Source organism: Mus caroli, unplaced genomic scaffold, assembly GCF_978045245.1.
Source record: "Mus caroli unplaced genomic scaffold, Mus_caroli_1 scaffold_19, whole genome shotgun sequence".
Lineage (NCBI taxonomy): Eukaryota > Metazoa > Chordata > Mammalia > Rodentia > Muridae > Mus > Mus caroli.
In genome coordinates, this window is record NW_028227274.1 from 51,157,271 (window position 1) to 51,175,676 (window position 18,406).

At 40.1% G+C, this 18,406-nt stretch overlaps 1 protein-coding gene across 1 annotated transcript in view; it reads left to right on the top strand.

Annotated features, from left to right (window-relative positions):
• Snx2 (sorting nexin 2) overlaps positions 1-8,143 on the top strand; it is a 47,003-nt gene extending 38,860 nt beyond the window's left edge. Inside the window, exons 12-15 of the mRNA XM_085833582.1 lie at positions 3,969-4,112; positions 5,672-5,756; positions 5,863-5,930; positions 8,008-8,143. Of these exons, the coding sequence (XP_085689708.1) occupies positions 3,969-4,112; positions 5,672-5,756; positions 5,863-5,864 (231 nt within the window). The 3' untranslated portion in view covers positions 5,865-5,930; positions 8,008-8,143. The remainder of the gene's footprint in view (positions 1-3,968; positions 4,113-5,671; positions 5,757-5,862; positions 5,931-8,007) is intronic.
• The last annotated feature ends 10,263 nt before the right edge of the window (positions 8,144-18,406 follow it).

Genomic DNA, 18,406 nt, shown 5'->3' on the forward strand with positions numbered 1-18,406 from the left:
TGAATAGTTAAGGAATCTAGTTCAGCATTTGTACTCCAACTGAGCTGTCAGTCAACATTTTTCTGAGGGTATTTTGTGATGTTACAGTGTCTTTGAGTTACAGTTATGCATGAAAGTCATAATGAGGGGGGACCCAGCTATTTACACTCTGCTTTTCCTTGGATTCAAACATTTTAGAGAGCTGAAATCATCATCTTCTCCTTTCTTGTGCAAACTGATACACTGCCTATTTATTGATGTTTTGTGAGCTGCCTCTAGAGAGAACTCAGTACTTCCAAATGGTGTTTTCTTAGACTTGACAAAACTTACCAACTTTGTATACTCTTGTATGTAACTCCTTATGCTTCTGGTGAGTTTTTTATTTTGTTTATAGCTGTTACAGTTTATAGCGCATACTTTATCATATTTAGGCAGCTTTTATTTTTAACCTCATCCTGGCCTGGTTTTCAAGGCTGGATATCTTTCATTGTTGTTTTGGGGAGTATTGTGTAGCTAAGCCTGGCCTAGAACTCCTGACTCTTCTGTCTCCACCCAGGCACCCAGAATACAAGCATGCACCACCAGATGGTGCTTCCTATTTCTGTCTGATCATCTGTTAATAGTCTCTAGAAAGACATGAGAGCTGTTATTTACAACAAACAAATAAACAAACAAAACCCAAGGGGCTAGAGAGATGATTCTGCAACTAAGAACACTTGTGCTCCCGTAGAGAAACAGACTCAATTCTAGCAGCACCGTAGCTCCCACTGGCTCGCAGCCAGCTTCCGAGGATCAGATGCCCTCTTCTGGCCTCCACAGATGCCCTTTCACATGTACACAGACACAGAAGTAAAAGTAAGTTAAAACAAAACAAAACAAAAATGCTTAACAAAATAAACCAGTGGGTCAAAAAGGGAAGTCGACAGTGTCTGAGCACGCAAAGAAAATAGCTACCCAGGAAAAGACCTCCATGGCAGGGATAGGCCTGCCTGTGCTGATCCCTCAAGAAAAAGCCTTCATCACACTGTCTCAAACCTTTTGTTAGGTGTCTACATTGCTTGAAATTAGTTATGTCCGTTTTCCAAAATATCCTAAAGAATACCAGCATCAAAAGATGTGCCACAATCAGCTGAGCTTGGGAAACATAATTAACCTTGTTTAATCTGGAGGCACCTACATTTATATGAAACGTCTTTTTTTATACAAAAAAAAAATTGTTCCACTTAATATATCAAATATGTGTTGAGAAATGTTGACGATCAATTGTCTTAAGAGAGAGCTGTGGCCAGATAAAACTCTTGAGATTGATCAGGTCAGCTGCTTGAACATAGGAGGTATGAGTCATAGAAGCTATAAAGAGCAAGAGTTAGACACACAGGACAATTCAAATAACCAAAAGGACACATTTCCACTCTTCAGTCTGTTAGGATTCTTGAGTATCTTCATCAAAGACTAGCTGTGTGTGTATGTAGCGCTGATTTTTATTCCCATTTGTCCTTTGTCAATCCATCTCACGGGCTCCTCACCTTTCCAAAGAGAAGGACACCATGCTTTGCCTGCATCTTACCCTCAGTCCATTTTAGAGCTGTCTCCGTTCAGCATTCATGGATAAGTCACTTTAATGTACTTTTGGTTTTTGAGCTAGTGTCTCTGGCTGGCTTAGAAACTATATAAGGATGACCTTGAACTTGAAAGCCTCCTGTTGTGAATATAGATGTGTGCCATTAAGTCTGCTTACATAATGCTGGGAAGAAAAACCATGCTTATTCAAGCAATTCAAGCTTCATTTTACAAAGTATTTCGACAGTAGCTATTTTGATGTAAAATTTCTAGAAGTAGAATTATTGTAGATATGAAATTCAATTTTATTTTATACAACTACTACATGTTCCTTTTTTTATCAGCCTAATGATGGCTTTTGTGTTTATAGTCCCGTTGCTATCTTCCTCCCTCCCTTATCTTTGTTTCTATTTTTCATTTTTTTAAAAATTGATTTTTTATTTTTTATATGTATGAGTGTTTTAGTCATATGTATTCGTGTTTACCAGGTGCATGCCTGGTGCCTGATGTCTGTGGGGTTAGAAGACACCATTAGATGCCCTAAAACTGGAGTAGCAGACGTTGTGAGCCACTGTCTGGGTGTTAGGAACTAAATTCAGGTCCTCTGCTAGAGCAGCAAAGTCTTAAACCCTGTGCCATCTCTAGGTCCTGTTTTTTTCACTTTTTTGTTTGTTCATTTGTATTGAAACAGGGTCTCACTTTGTATCCCTGGCTATCCTGGAACTCATTATATAAACCAGGCTGGCCTTGAACTCAGAGAGATCTGCCTGCTTCTGCCTCCCAAGTGCTAGGATTGAAGGCTTACCCAGCCATACCATGTGGTAACTGCTGCTTCTGCTTCTGCTGACCCTCCTGCTCCTCCCGCTCCTCCTCCTCCTCCTCCTAGTCTATCTTACAGACAAGCTTCCTGTGCTACGTTCACACTTTCCTTTATATGTATATGGAGTGCTCTAAAGAACCCCAGTCCCAGAGCTTCCTCCACCACCTAGCCACACCCAGCCACACCCAGCCCTCTCTTTGTTGGAATTGTTAATTTCTTTTTACCTACTTCCCTTAAAAAGAAGTCATACCTATCTCTTATAGCTACTTGATAGTAACTGGCCTTCTGTTTATATTCCTGTCAAGATGGCATGAGTAAGATCATAATTTGACTCCAGGAGTACTGTGAAGGTTATTAGCGTGTACTACAGAGGTGCCCGTACACAAGGGGCTTCCTAGACACCAGGTCAGGCTTGGAATGAGGAACATTGTGTGTCTTTAGGTAGGCCCCTGTACCTGATGTTCGGTTTTTGTTTTGTTTTTCTAAGGCAGGGTCAAGCTCAGGGTAGCCTTGAACTCTCTTGCCTCTGCCCCCATTTGGGATTACAAGCATGAACCATAACACCTAGCTATTTACTGCTTCTTGATTAAAATATGTTTTAAAATTGAAATATCTCTGGCATAATACTTTTTGATTCACCTAGTTTGTTAATACTTGGCTCATTTGTTGAGTTATTTAAAACAATGTTGATATAGCCCCAACATGAAGCTAGGAAAGAAATTCATAGTGGGTTGTCCCACCCTGTCTATTGGTGTCTTTTTGTTCACACCCTAGTTGCACTCCTGTATCCGTGTTTCACTTCAATCACGTGATTTTACTCTGGCAGGCCCATTGAAAATGTGCTGGAGATGTGGTTGACTTGTTCTGGTGGAGTCTGTGTGTCAATTTCCATTTAGTTCTGCCTTTTAGTTGTGTTTTTTGGACCCCTTTCACCATGTACAGGACTCAGCATCTTCCTCATTTTGTTAGGCCTTTACTGTTTTTCTTATTGTTTGCGTTTTATTCTGTTGGCGTCATCTATGGCAGTTTTCACTTCACTTCCTGTTACTTGGTCTCACACTTAACAACAGTCCTCCTGCTTCTGTCTCCTGGTACTGGGATTAGAAGGATGGGCCTGGTTTGGCCCATTTTATCTTTTTTTCCCTCTGTAGCCTTGGCTATACTGGGAATTGATCTGTAGACTAGACTGGCCTTGCTCTCACAAAAATACACCTGCATCTGCTCACCCCACCCCACCCCCGCGCCCCCAGTTCTGGGATTAAAGGTGTGAGACGACACTGCCTAGTTTCTTTATATTTTCAAATTCTGTTTGTCCAGCATATAAATCTGTCTTATATAGTATTCAATAGAAGAACTTCTAATGTACACCAGTATATTTTCATTAAATACATCTTTTTTTAGACTATATAACTCTTTTACATCTTAATGCAAGCCACATTTAAAACCCTAAAAGCTAGAGAAATTGTATTGGCATGCATATTTTCATTGTCTCCACACACTAAGGTAACATTTAAATACTTGGCTTTATAAACTTCAGTATTATTATGCTTATATTGTAATGAGAGTATTTTACAATGTTGCGTTATAGCCTTATGCCATCCACTTACAGGGTGTGTTTGACCATCGGATGAAATGCTGGCAGAAATGGGAAGATGCTCAAATTACCTTGCTCAAAAAACGTGAAACTGAGGCAAAAATGATGGTTGCTAACAAACCAGATAAAATTCAACAAGCTAAAAACGAGATAAGAGAGGTAATTAATAATACTTTATTTCTTTACTCAGATTTTTCATGTCATTCATATATGCATAATTCTCATTTTTTTCTGAATCATTCAGCCCTTGGCTATTTCTTCATATTTTTATGAATTCTATGAGATAGTGAGAAGTATTTAACTTCTTATTCATGATTAAAGTCTGCAGAGCCCTTTGTTATCTCATGTGAGTCTGAACTGAGTGAAGAAGCAGGAAGGAACCACACATTAACCTTCACATCTCCTACATGGCCTTTCAAATGGTTTTGATTTCACACGGTTACTCACTTTGTATCTAACAATGGTTTTAAAGGTAGACCTGTCCACATTTCATTCTCTGGGCGATATTATCCCCATATATATGTATTATATATGGTGTTTTAATAAATCTGTATAAGTTTATTATAATTTATACACTTTTTTTGCCATGCTTCAATAAGGAAATTGAAGAGGTAGGACAACCTTTATATTACTACAAATAAGTACACCTGCTCTTTGCAGAGTATGAGCCAGTGTTTTGGTTACGTAGTGGGAATACCATTTCATTGCTTAAATATTTATTTTAGCTGTTTCATTGGTCACTAGTCATATTTTGTTGTTACCATTCTGAATTTAATGATTATTGATGAGTTTCAGTAGATAATAAATAGTTCCACGTGAAGAAAACCTAGTCATTTTACTATTGCAAAATGTTTTTAATTGTTTGTCATATATTGAGGAATTTCCATGAGCACATGAATAAACGTGTTGTTGGAATTCATCTTGTTGACATGTTGTGAAATGTGTAACAGTTTGTTAGTGAGCTTTATACTCACAGTCCCTCCAGTTGCATCTAATAGGGATTTGTTAGGTGGATCTTTATTTTGCTGCTTTTGAGACAGGAGCCAACCATGTTGCCTTTGGCCAGCATGGGAGTCCTCCTACACCCTCTTTCACAAAGTGGGAATTATAGAGAGCTACCATACCTGGCAGGACATTATAGGTCATTAAACATTGAAATATTCTAGTCTTAAGTAAATGTTGTGATGAATTATTAATAGAATTTAAGCTAACATGTATATCTACCACTAGAAAGTGAAATACACTTTTTTGTGTGTGTGTGGGGTGTGCATGTATGCGTATGTGTGGGCATAAGTGTATGTGCATGGACATAATGTGTGCATGCATATGGATGGCAGAGTTTCATGTTGGGTGTCTTACTCCATCACTTTCTGCCTTGTGAATCTTTCACTTGTACCCAGAATTTGCTGATTTCACTTGTCTAGCTAGCCAGCTTTATGCAGGGTCCGCTGGGACTACAGGCAGCTGTCATGCCCACCCTGCATCTGAATGGGTGCTAGAGATCTAATTCTGACCTCCATGCTTGCACAAGTGCTGTGCCCACTGAACTTAGCTCAGGTTCTAGATACGTGACTGGATTAGGTTAGATTGGGTTTTCTAATATTGAACTTTCTTAGTTCCTTTAGGCATTTTGGTTAAATTAGATGAGTAATTATGACAGAAACATATTTTTTCCAGGTAAAAATAAGCATATTTTTTCTCTTGTTTGTTTTCCTTAGTGGGAGGCGAAAGTACAACAAGGAGAGAGAGATTTTGAGCAGATCTCTAAAACAATTCGAAAAGAAGTGGGAAGATTTGAGGCATGTATCATAATTCTGTACTTTCCTTAATTTTGCTTCAGCTCTATGGGAAAATTTAATGTAATTTCCTACTAATATCATTTTTTAATGTATTATACTTTAACAGAAAGAACGAGTGAAAGATTTTAAAGCTGTTATCATCAAGTACTTGGAATCATTAGTACAAACACAGCAACAGGTTGGCTCATTTTCCTTCTGGGGTTTCTTGAATGGGTTTCCTTCTCATAGCTTCTGGGGTTTCTTGAAGAGTCATTTTAAAGATGACAGGTGTTTAAACTGGAGGGAAAAGTAGACTAAATGCAAAAGTAACTGGAAACTATCTAGCTCTGTTGCCTCTACTGAATAATACACAGAGACACACTGTTCCCAACATTAGGCCATAAAAAGTCACAGGGGGCCTGGAGAGAGATCAGTGGTTAAGAACACTTCCTGTTCTTACAGAGGACCCAGGTTCAGTTCACAGCATGCACATTGCAGGTCTCGTGGATCCAACACCCTCTTCCAGCCTTCTGGAATACCAGGTGCACATACGGTGCACACGCCTTCATACAAAACGCCCATGCACATAAAACCAAATACATCTTAACAAGCACCACATAGATAGCTTTCCCCTTTGATGTTCATTCTGTTTTGGAGATGGGCTCTCTATATATATATATATATACACCAGGATAGCCTGGAAATTGCCATCCTGGTGCCTCTGCCTGCCTAGTGTTGAGGTTGCAGGATGCAACTATGACCCTGGCTTTACAGCCCTGGATTCCCTTCCTTGTCGACAAGACAAGAGACTGATAGAGTAGGTGCTCTCAGTGCATGTCTCCCTACCACCTCATAGAGAAACTTACACTAAAAACTAAGTTTTCAAGGTTTTTCTTTGAAGTAGTTTGGTAATTTTGTTTTATTTGGAATTTTTGGTGCTTGAATACTACCTATAACTGGCATTTGTTTCATTAGCTTTCATGATACATTAAAGTCTATAAAAATAGAATTTTGCATATACAAATCAAATAACTTAGTGTCATTTAATAGAAATAATTCTTCTAGTTAGTTTTAAAATGTACAGAATAGAAACTTGTTTGTATAATACAAACTCAAGCTAGGCACTGTGGTGAAGGCCTGGGATCCCAGCACTTAGGACGCAGAGGGAGGAGAATCATGAAGCCTGGAGGCCAGCCTGTTCTGAGTAATAATAAGTTTCAAGCCAACCAGTACTTCATAATACAATTTTCAGATGAGTAAAAAAAAGTTCAATTTTTAAAGTTTAACTGCCAAGTGGTGGTGGCACACACCTTTAATCCCAGCACTTAGTTGGCAGAGGCAGATGGAACTCTTGAGTTCAAAGCCAACCTAGTTTATAGATTAAGTCCAGGACAGCCAGGGATACACAGAGAAACCCTATCTTTAGAAAAACAAAATGAAAAACTAAGTCAGAAAACAATCATTTCCAAAGAAGCTGCTTTAAATTAACTTTTTAGTGTACAGTTAATGTGTTCTCTAGATGACCCAGAGACTGGCAGCTGGTTTTCCAGTCTCTCTTTTCCTTCCTTACTCAGCGTTGGCTCCCACCACTGCCCTTTATTCCAGTCCTCTCAAGGAGCAATAGTATAAAAAGGGAATACTCTAGAAATTAGGATTTGCTTTATGTTAGAAATGGTCATTGTAATTAGGTAAATTTTGAGTTTTTAACTAGTAACTATATTTTATGTATAATTTTGCATATATCTAAGAAATATAAAGAGTAGATATTTTAAATTATGTTATTTATAGCAGAATCTGTACTTAGCGAGGAGTAATGTTTTAAGTAGGTTATATATTAATTCTGCTGATAAGACATCTGGTGGGGAAATGATCCATTTAAGAACCATATGTAGCCAGGCATGGTGATGAACACCTCCAATCTCTGCGCAGTGACACAGGCAGGACTGCCACAGAATCAAGGCCAGACAGGTCTATGTGGTAGGGGAACGTGTCTGAAAAAAACACATTGAAAAACAAAGTAGACATCACGCATAGGCTACGTGTGGTCCTGCAAGTGTAATCCCAGCAACAGACAGCTAAGGCATCATAAAATCCTGAAAGTTAAGGCCAGCCTGAGCTAACAGTGGTACCTTTTCACATATAGTTATATGTATAAATGTATACAAAGACTAAGTATTAGCTGCTTATGTATATACTTTTAAAAAAAGATATATGCATTAAAATGGTAAAAAAAAAAAAAGAGTAACGAAAATCTCTCTTTTTCTTATCACCCACAGCTGATAAAGTACTGGGAGGCATTCCTACCTGAAGCCAAAGCCATTGCCTAGCCCTACCCTGTGAAGGAGACATTGGACTCCCCAGTGAGATCATCCAGAAACCATCTAAATAAACCACTCTATATTTTATGAATTACATGTGGGTTTTTTAATATATAAAAACATATGCGCTGACATTTTATTACAAGCTGCATGTCCTGACCTTCTTTGAATTAAGTGGACTGTGGCATGACATTCTGCAATATTTTGCTGAATTGAACACTATTGTGTCTTAAATACTTGCACTAAAAAAGTGCACTGCAAGGCCAGAAAATTTTACAGTCTTCTTTCTTTTATGTTCTGTAGTATGTTTACCCTCATTATGAAGCAAATTAGCAATGCATTGATTAATGTTCACTTATACATTCCTGTACAGAAATTATGATTTTTGTGATTATAGTAATAAAATGATATTACTTGTGAAATATTAGTAATAAATTATTTGAGTATATAAACATGTTAGGGATCTTTTTTAATAGGAAAAATACTTCTAAATGTATATCGTTAATACTATAATTCCTTAAATACTTTAACTGATAGGAAACATCAAATTCTTACATTGAATAGTTAAATGAACTTTATAAATTGTCTTATAAAACAACAGTGAGGGCTGGTGAGATGGCTCAGTGGGTAAGAGCACCCGACTGCTCTTCCGAAGGTCCAGAGTTCAAATCCCAGCAACCACATGGTGGCTCACAACCATCCGTAACGAGATCTGACTCCCTCTTCTGGAGTGTCTGAAGACAGCTACAGTGTACTTACATATAATAAATAAAATAAATCTAAAAAAAAAAAAACAAAAAACAGTGAATCAGGGAACAATCATCTTGGTCATTTTAGGTAAAGAAGAGAATATTTTAAATGCCCAATTTAATAGGAGAGGTTGGGCATACAGCCATGCCTGTAATCCTAGCACTTGGGAAGCTGATATTAGTGGATCACTAAATGCAAGGCCAGTCTGACCCAGAGAATCAAAACATGTAAGGTGTTTGTGTCAGTCTTACGTGTCGTGGATTTTTTTTTTTTTAAGATTTATTTATTTTAAGTATGTGAGTACAATGTCGTCAGCCACAGCAAAAGAGGGCATCAGATCCCATGAGAGATGGTTGCGAGCCACTATGTGGTTGATGGGAATTGAACTTAGGACCTCTGGAAGAGCAGTCAGTGCTCTTAACCACTGAGCCGTCTCTCCAGCCCAGGATGGATAGATAGATAGATAGATAGATTTTTTTTTTTTAAATCTCATCTTGTTGTCTTCAAATGTTTTATTGTTGCCTCTGTTTCTATTTGAAACTAAAAGTAGGCCATCTGCTCATTACTGACAAGGAGCTGGTACCACATTGAACACTGGTTTGATGAGAAGCTAAGGACAGCAAAAGCAAATTTGAAGGAAAATGAAAAGTGCAGTGTCTTTGGCAACCACCTCACCTTCTTGAATGTCCTATTTGGAGACTGATATTCAGTGCTTGTGATGATGAAATAATAAGTTATGACTGGCATATTAATTTCCCCTCAATCAGTATTGAGGCCGGCCATTAAATATTACCTCAACTAGAAGTATCCTTAGAGACCCAGCCTCTTGGCCTGCCTTATGCCACATGTTGGAAAGACTCTAAACCTGAGTTACCAATTTAAAACTAACTTTCTAGTAACCAGTGTTACACCTTTTTGATCAGACCCAATAACTTATAAGCCAATACTTTACTATGAAGACATGCAGAGCATATTACACCTCTAAGACCAGTAAAAAAACAAATGAAGCGGCTACACAAGTCTTATGAATTTAGACCAATCAAAGAATTTCAATTTTTCTAGCTATAATTATAAGATAAAAAGCACTTTATCATTAGCTAAACGCAATAATCAAGAATGCAGAGAATTTTCGTAGGACAAACCATCTATCAGCTTTTTTCTGCCCCAATACCATGAGGCTGTAGACTCTTTTATTCTTTAAAGAACAGTTTTTCCAGCAGGGGGGCCCTCCTGCTGTGTGTCTGTTTCCTGGCTAAAGCATGTGGCCACTCTCAGGTTTTTATACCAGCAGAGAAAGATTTAGTCACCTTTATTTTCAAACATGAAACACAGAACATTCATTCATTCAGACTGGACGTGAACATACATGAGTTGAACACGTGAACAGATTGGTGCACTAGACATTAGACAAGACCTTAGACAAGAAACACAAAGAGGGCAGAGAACTTCTGCTGTAAGACCAAGAGAGAACAAAGCAGGGCACCCCTAAAATTTCTCTCTGCTTCTGGGACATTTTCTTCCTGCCTGATGTAGTTTCTGACTGCGGCTAATCCGCCTAATTATTAAATCCCTTTTTTTAAACCCTTTCTTTTCTCACGCCTAAAAAAGAGAAGCTGCTGCTAACTGCCTGTTACGTTCCTAGATCCTGAGAATCTCACTGCTGAACCTAAGTGAATCTAGCACACATGTTTAACTCTGTCCTGTACCAGCCTTCTCCGGTACGAATTTTTCTTAATTATTTTCTTCTTCCATGGAGCTCCAAACCAGCAGTGCTTCTTCCAAATGTCCTTTGCCTTTCTCAGGCCCCACGTTGGGCGCCATTTTGTTGAGGCTGGCCAGCGGCCCACATGTCCAGGTTCGAGCCTGGAAGGCATCTTGGAATCTGGAAGAAAAGAGGAAACTAGGCGGCGCGAGAAAGGATGGAGCTAAGACAAGGGTTTTGATCAAAGCTCAATTTTACTATTCGGAGACACGGGGTTATGAAGAAGGGGGAGGGGCCCATTCCTGCCAAATCATCCTTGGAGTCCAGTTGCAGGTGACCAGGTTTTGGCTCTGGAACAGCTAGGCAGCAGGAGCAGCAGTGGGAGTGGCAGAAGGATAAGGTGGCAGGCCGCACCCCCATGCTCTCCTGGTGATAACAGTCAAACCTGATCAGCCAGATTTCAGGCTGAGGGGGGGAGGTTACAAATCAGGTAACAACAGTATATTGTTAAAGACGTATGAAAATTTGGCCAATCAAACCTCATTCTTTGTTTTTGGCTGTCTGCAAATCCAGGCTCTTAAGAGTCCATGAATAACTAACAATGGCACTGTTCTTTGGGCTTCTCTAAGATTGCCTGTTCAGCCTACTGCTCACATAGCCAATAACAGCCAACTTGACACAGGGTCTTGAAATGGTGAGCAGCGTCTTCCAGCTCAACACTGAAGTACCTTTTGACTCTCACTGTCTCACTGTGTCGTTGTGTCGTTTAATGACATCCTAAGCACAGTGGAAGAGTTAGCACTAGGGCTCCAGGTGGCTCAAGCCAAATGACCTTGGGTTACTTATTCCATCGTAGCAAGCTGGGTTCTCTTGATCCTTCATTGGTTTCTGGTTTGGGAAGAAAGGATTGTATCCTGATTCCATTCAGTGTCTTTGGCTCCCATAATTTTAACTTTTTAATAAGTATTCTTAAGCTGAGTGTGGTGGCATATAGATCTGTAACTAGTACTTGGGAGACTGAGGCAGGAGGCTTATAAGTTTGAGACCAACCTGGCTACGTAGACAGGCTTTATCTTGCCGAGCAGTGGTGGCGCACTTCTTTAATCCCAGCACTTGGGAGGCAGAGGCAGGTGGATTTCTGAGTCTGAAGCCAGCCTGGTCTACAGAATGAGTTCAAAACCAAAAGGGGGCAGGGGATTATATAAAAAACAACAGCAAAGCCCTCAAGGATTCTTACTAAAAATGTCCATTTATTTGAGTTGGGTGTGGTGGTACATGTCTAATCCCAGCACCTGAGAGTCTGGGGCAGGACCATGAGTTTGCGGATGGTCCACTTCCAAGAATTACACATCCCACAGAAGCATGCACATAGAGGAAACCTTTCTGGAAGTCCTTGACCACATCTCTCTTGTGTCTCACTGGTATATGAAGTGTCTCACCATGCCCTGAGTACAGGTTCAGTGTAAATGTCAACACCACTGCGGTCACTGTTAACTGCTAGAACCCAGGTATTTACACATACCTGACACAGTATGTGTAAATAAAGGCTCAATGAACTGACCAGGAAAAATTATTCCAGAAGATAGAAAATAATGTTTGCTTCTCAAGAAAGCTACAGGGCAGGAGGGGAATAGGGGGGTTTTGGAGGGGAAACCAGGAAAGGGGATAGCATTTGAAATGTAAATAAAGAAAACATCTAATAGAAAGAGAGAGAGAGAAACGAAGGAAGGAAGGAAGGAAGGAAGGAAGGAAGGAAGGAAGGAAGGAAGGAAGGAAGGAAGAAAGAAAAAAACTATAGAGAAAGAATGCAGCCTTACATTGCAGCTTACACTGAAAATAGCTTTGACAAATTGGTAATTTGTAGTAACACATCAGATGACTTCTACCATAAATATCAAACCCAGGAGCGGATGCAAGAACTCAGCAGGTTAAGGGACCTGACATGAAATTTGATCCCTGGATCCCACCTGATAAAATTGACTCCCAAAACTTGTCCTCTGTAGCATGCATGCCTTCCCACACACAAAATAAATGTAATTTTAAAATATTAAAATGTTTTATTCTGTTGGGAATTGATTTCACTTGCATGATGTCTTGTATTATATGGTTGCTGTTAATTCCAAGCACGTGGTTTATACATAGCTAAGTAAGTTATTCAGATCTAAATCTTCATCACTAGAATACTAAATAGCTCCAAATAATTGAGTATTTTCTTTTTGTTTGTTTGTTTGTTTGGTTGGTTGGTTTTTTGAGACAGGGTTTCTCTGTGTAGTCCTGGCTGTCCTGGAACTCACTTTGTAGACTAGGCTGGCCTCGAACTCAGAAATCCACCTGCCTCTGCTTCCCGAGTGCTGGGATTAAAGGCGTGTGCCAGCACACTGGGCTATAATTGAGTATTTTCAATCTCAATGAAGCTTCAGAAAATAACCAAGGCTTATTTCCTCTGGCCCACATTTTCTACTAGTGTGTTGGAAACCTCAGATAAACTGCATACATAAGCCTCTGATACCTACTAGTATTCGTGTGTTAATGTGCCACAGCACTTTTGTGACAGTGACAACTTGCAGGAATCTCTTCTTCCACGGTATGGGTCCTGGGAATCAATTTGTGTCCTCAGGCTTGGCAGCAAGTGTCTTTAGTCAGTGAGCATCTTGCTTGCTATCCCTTTACCCCCTCTTTTCTTTCAGACATTTTGTTTTGAAACAGTGCCTGGTGTGGGGATTGTTTGGTAGCGTGCTAGCCCCAGCATACACAGGGTCTGGGTTTGATCCCCACTACCACATGAACTGGGTATGGTGGGGTAACTCAACAGTCAGAGACACGAGACTCATACCTGCAAGGTCATCTGTGGCTATGTAGTTCAACAAGTGGAGACTGAAGAATCAGACGTTAATGGTCACCTTTGCCTGTATAATTCAAGGGAAGCCTGCATTCTAAGATGACTTGACCTGTCTCACATACATTTACATTAACCTCAAAACACTTTTCACCATTGCGCTTCTCTTTTTCCTCATGGCCCTGATCTAATAAAGCCTCTTGAGTCTGGAGTGTTTCATTGGTGCTTCAAAATGTAGACTAGACCTCTAATGAAACTGGCTTTCTCAGCATTGGTGGCTCATGCCTTTAATCCCAGCACTCTGGAGGTAGAGACAGGTGGATCTCTAAGTTCGAGGCCAGTCTGGTCTACAGAGTGAGTTCCAGGACAGCAGGGATACACAGAGAAACCCTGTCTCAAAACAAAAACCGAAAAGAAAGATAGAGGGCCGGGCGTGGTGGCGCACGCCTTTAATCCCAGCACTCGGGAGGCAGAGGCAGGTGGATTTCTGAGTTCGAGGCCAGCCTGGTCTACAGAGGGAGTTCCAGGACAGCCAGGGCTATACAGAGAAACCCTGTCTCGAAAAAAAAAAAAAAAAAAAGAAAAGAAAGATAGAAAAAAAATTGGCTTTCTCCAAAGGAAGAAAGCCAGAAGAGTTACAGAATGGGGGTTAAATGGCTTTCATGCTAAAAGATTCCAGATCATAAAGTGTATAAAATAATGGGCTTCATTCATTTTCATACCTGTTGATCATGTTTACTTCCATGTCTCATTTACTTCCTCTTCTGATTCCCAAACACCCAACCTCTCTCCATTCTATGTTCAATCTTTTTTCCATCTGTATTGTGAATGAGAGAATACGTTGTATGTCTTTGGGTCCTGACATTTCACTTAGCACGATGCTATCCAGTTCTATCCAATTCCCTACACGTAGCATAAATGCATTCTTCTCCCTGGCTGAATAAGACTGTGCTTTGTTTATACCACATTGTCCTTCTTGCTTCATCCACAGGAGGGTTCCCGAGCTGAGTAACTCACTTGTGAAGTGTGATTAGTGATAAACACGAGTGTGCACATAGGGTGTGTTGTGTGCTGATGTATCTATTCAGGATGGTAGGGCTGGATTGGGTGGTCATCCTTGGTTTAGGTTTTTAAGTAACTTTCACAGTGAGTTCCACAGTAGCTGCATGCACCCAGCAGCTTTTGCTGCGTGTTTTCTTAACCATTCTGTCTAGGCTGAGACAGAATCGCATTTGCATTTCCCTCATGTCTAACTATGTTGAACTTCCCTTACAACTAACTTCTCATTCCAGATTTCTAAAGAATTACAGAAACTTTCATATTGCTGCCTCAGAGTTGTGACGAGCTGAATGGAAACATGACTTCTCTTGTCTTGGTCCCCTGTATGGGCAGTTATGTGCTTCTCTGAGTCAAGGAAAGGACACATACATAGGAGGAACCCTAGACAGGCTGAGCAAGCTTCACCCATTTGAACTAGGGTGGCTGTGCGAAGGGAAAGTGGCACCTCCTAGGAAGCAAGCCCTGTCACCAGCTTAGGGACACAGAGACATTTTAATATCTGGTACTCACCAGTTAAAAAACATGGTGGAATTTTAAAATACTTCTGATTCTTAAAGGGGGACTAAAGAGATGACTCATCGCTGAAGAGTGTGTGGCACTACTCTAGCAGCACCCACATCATCTAGTTCACTGCTACCTATAACTCCAGCTTCAGGGATCTGATAGTCTTTTCCCTCACTCACACGAGTACACTTAAGTTTAAACATTTTAAAGAAATGTGTATGACAGGGCCTGAAAATGGCTCGGCAGTGAAGAACATTTGCTGCTCTTATAGATACAATTCCCGGCACACACATGGTGGCTCAAAACCATCGGGAACTCTTGAGTCCATGGGATCTGACACTCTCTGCCCTCCTAGGGTGCACAAACATATACATAAAATTCATGCAGGTAAAATTCTCCTACACATGGGACCTTAAAAGCGAAAAATAGAAATGTGTGTGATCTGTCTTTCTTTCAAACTACAGGTGAGAGACTGAATAGAATTGCTATCCCTTCACTAAAATTCACAATAAGGTCATACCTAGTCTTTACAGTAAAGAACAAAGCTAGCTGGGCGTGGTGGCGCACGCCTTTAATCCCAGCACTCGGGAGGCAGAGGCAGGCGGATTTCTGAGTTCGAGGCCAGCCTGGTCTACAAAGTGAGTGCCAGGACAGCCACGGCTACACAGAGAAACCCTGTCTCGAAAAACCCAAAAAAAAAAAAAAAAAAAAGAACAAAGCTAAGTAATAATGGAAACCAAACATGAAAACTGAGAGGATTATATTTTCTATAGCCAGACTTTAAGAAGTGGAAAGAAACAGGTAAGATTGCTATTTAATCAAGACACTCCAAAATATTTTAATATGTGACGCAGTATATTGAGTGTTATTGAGATATTTTGTCTTGTCTTCTGTTGCATGTAGCTTTTGCTACCCCGCCTAAGCTCCAGGAACGGACCGCTCTGCTCTACCAGTCCCCGCCCAGAGAATATTGGCTCCGCAGATGAAAACACAGACACACATAGTCTCCTGCATTAATTTTTTGATATCTAGTGTGTATTTTAAACTATAACCACATTCTTATTCATAGCTTATCAGTTATCACATGTGGCAGTTGGCTGGTGTGGATAGCATAGGTTTAGATGATGTCTATAGGAATAACAGTGCATCAGGGAGCTTATTTTCCACCCTAAATCCATTGAAGGAACTGAATAAAGGAACTCCAGGTTATCCTACATCAGGTGAAATTTAGGTCCAAGATTTTACAGCTGTTGTGTGTGCATGACGAGGTACTCGAGAGCTGCTATGAATAAGGCATAGCGGCACTGAACTAACAGAAGGAGATAGAGGCTGCCCAGCTCTAATTGCAGATAAGCTGATCTGGACCTTAAATCATGGCTGGACTATATGGTTCCTCTTGAATTTGTATTCTATCCATGTGGGATGTGTTTCTTCTTGATGTGTGGTAAGCCATTCAAGATTCCTATTCTAATTGTCGAATGTTCTAGGAAGTTCTTTGGGACCCAGAGCCTGTTTCTTCACAGTGTTGCTTCAGGAGCTGCTAAGAATAGATGGCTGCAGACAACAGGGAAGTTGTGGCTTGCTGGGCCACTTTTCAATGCATGTGACATGTAAAAAGCTTATTTTCCTTCTTTATTACATGCTTCTAAACTTTTACTGAAGACAAATACTCTTAAGTAATTTTCTCAGTTGAGAAAGACAGAGAGTTTTTAATTAAAGACAAATCCAGTTGAAACTACCCACTTGATTTTGGTTTGTTTGTGACAGGGCCTCACACTTCAGCCCAGTCTGGCCTGAAACTCACTGTGTAATCGGAGGCAGCATCAAACTTAATCTCAGTTAATCTCAGGTTGATCCTCCTGCCTCAGCCTCCCCAAATCTGGGATTACAGGTAAGTTCCACTGCACCTGAGTTTACTTACTTCTTAATAAACAGAAAATATTTTTATTAATGTCAGCTAACATAATAAACTATTCTAAAGGAATACTTTGAAGGGGAGAATGTTCTATTTTAAACTTATATGTATAACTTTAATAAAACTAAAAACAAATTTATCTTCTTGCTTCTTTATTGTTCCATAGTTAAACCATTGATTTTAACCTATATTTATTCTAGTTCTCTGCTCCCAGTGTTCTCATGGTATGTATGTGCAGTGCTCTCACTGTATGTATGTGCAGTGTTCTCACTGTATGTATGTGCAGTGTTCTCACTGTATGTATGTACAATGTTCTCACTGTATGTATGTGCAATGTTCTCACTGTATGTATGTGCAGTGTTCTCACTGTATGTATGTGCAGTGCTCTCCCTGTATGTATGTGCAATGTTCTTACTGTATGTATGTGCAATGTTCTCACTGTATGTATGTGCAGTGCTCTCCCTGTATGTATGTGCAATGTTCTTACTGTATGTATGTGCAATGTTCTCCCTGGATGTATGTGCAGTGCTCTCACTGTATGTATGTGCAATGTTCTCCCTGTATGTATGTGCAGTGTTCTCATGGTATGTATGTGCAGTGTTCTCACTGTATGTATGTGTAATGTTCTCCCTGTATGTATGTGCAGTGTTCTCATGGTATGTATGTGCAGTGCTCTCACTGTATGTATGTGCAGTGCTCTCACTGTATGTACATGCAGTGTGTGTTTGTGGCTGTACATGCAGATATGCACATGTTAGTAAGATCTTAAACTGAATGTTGGGTTTTAAATTTCAGTTAGAAATATTTCTCAGTAACTAAGTAAGAAAACAAAGATGGGAAAGGGTCTGGAGATCTCTAAGGAGACTGAGATCTCTGCTCCTTTAGATTGTTCAGTCCGTGTGTAGTTCACATCACATTTGTGTGGCCTGACTGCCTGGATGGGTCGGTATATTTCTTAAGGAATGGTGAGGCTCTTGTTTCTTGTAGAACACAGTGTGTTACAGCCCAAACAATGTAATAGAGTGGTTAGGAACACAGTCTGCGGGGGGGGGGGGGGGGGGAAGGGAGGCAGGGACTGGAGAGATGGCACAGCAGTTATAAGTATTTCATGTTGCTTGCAAAGGACCCAGTTCCCAGCATGCAGCTCATGCAACCTCACAAGTATCTTTAACCCCAACTCCAGGGCACATGATGCATTATTTTGGCATGCGCGGGTACACACACACACACACACACACACGAACACACACACGAAGTAGTCAAATCCTACTTGATGGATCCACATAGAGCTTGAACAAGTTCTCTATCTCTTAAGACTTAGTCTTTTCATCTGTTAAATGGGAAGCTTACCTTGGCTGATAGGAGTGCTCTAGCAGTAGCAAATGCTTATTATTTCTTAGTACACATCCAGCAGTATTTACTGGGCACTTAACCCCACTCTGAACAAAGCACACCTAAATTTTTATTAGTTCATCCATCTTTAGTCCTATGCTTGATTAGAGAACTGTGTTGGTTAGATTATGTCAACGCAAACCTAGACATTTCTGGGAAGAGAGAATGTCAATTGAGAAATTACATCCATCAAATTGTC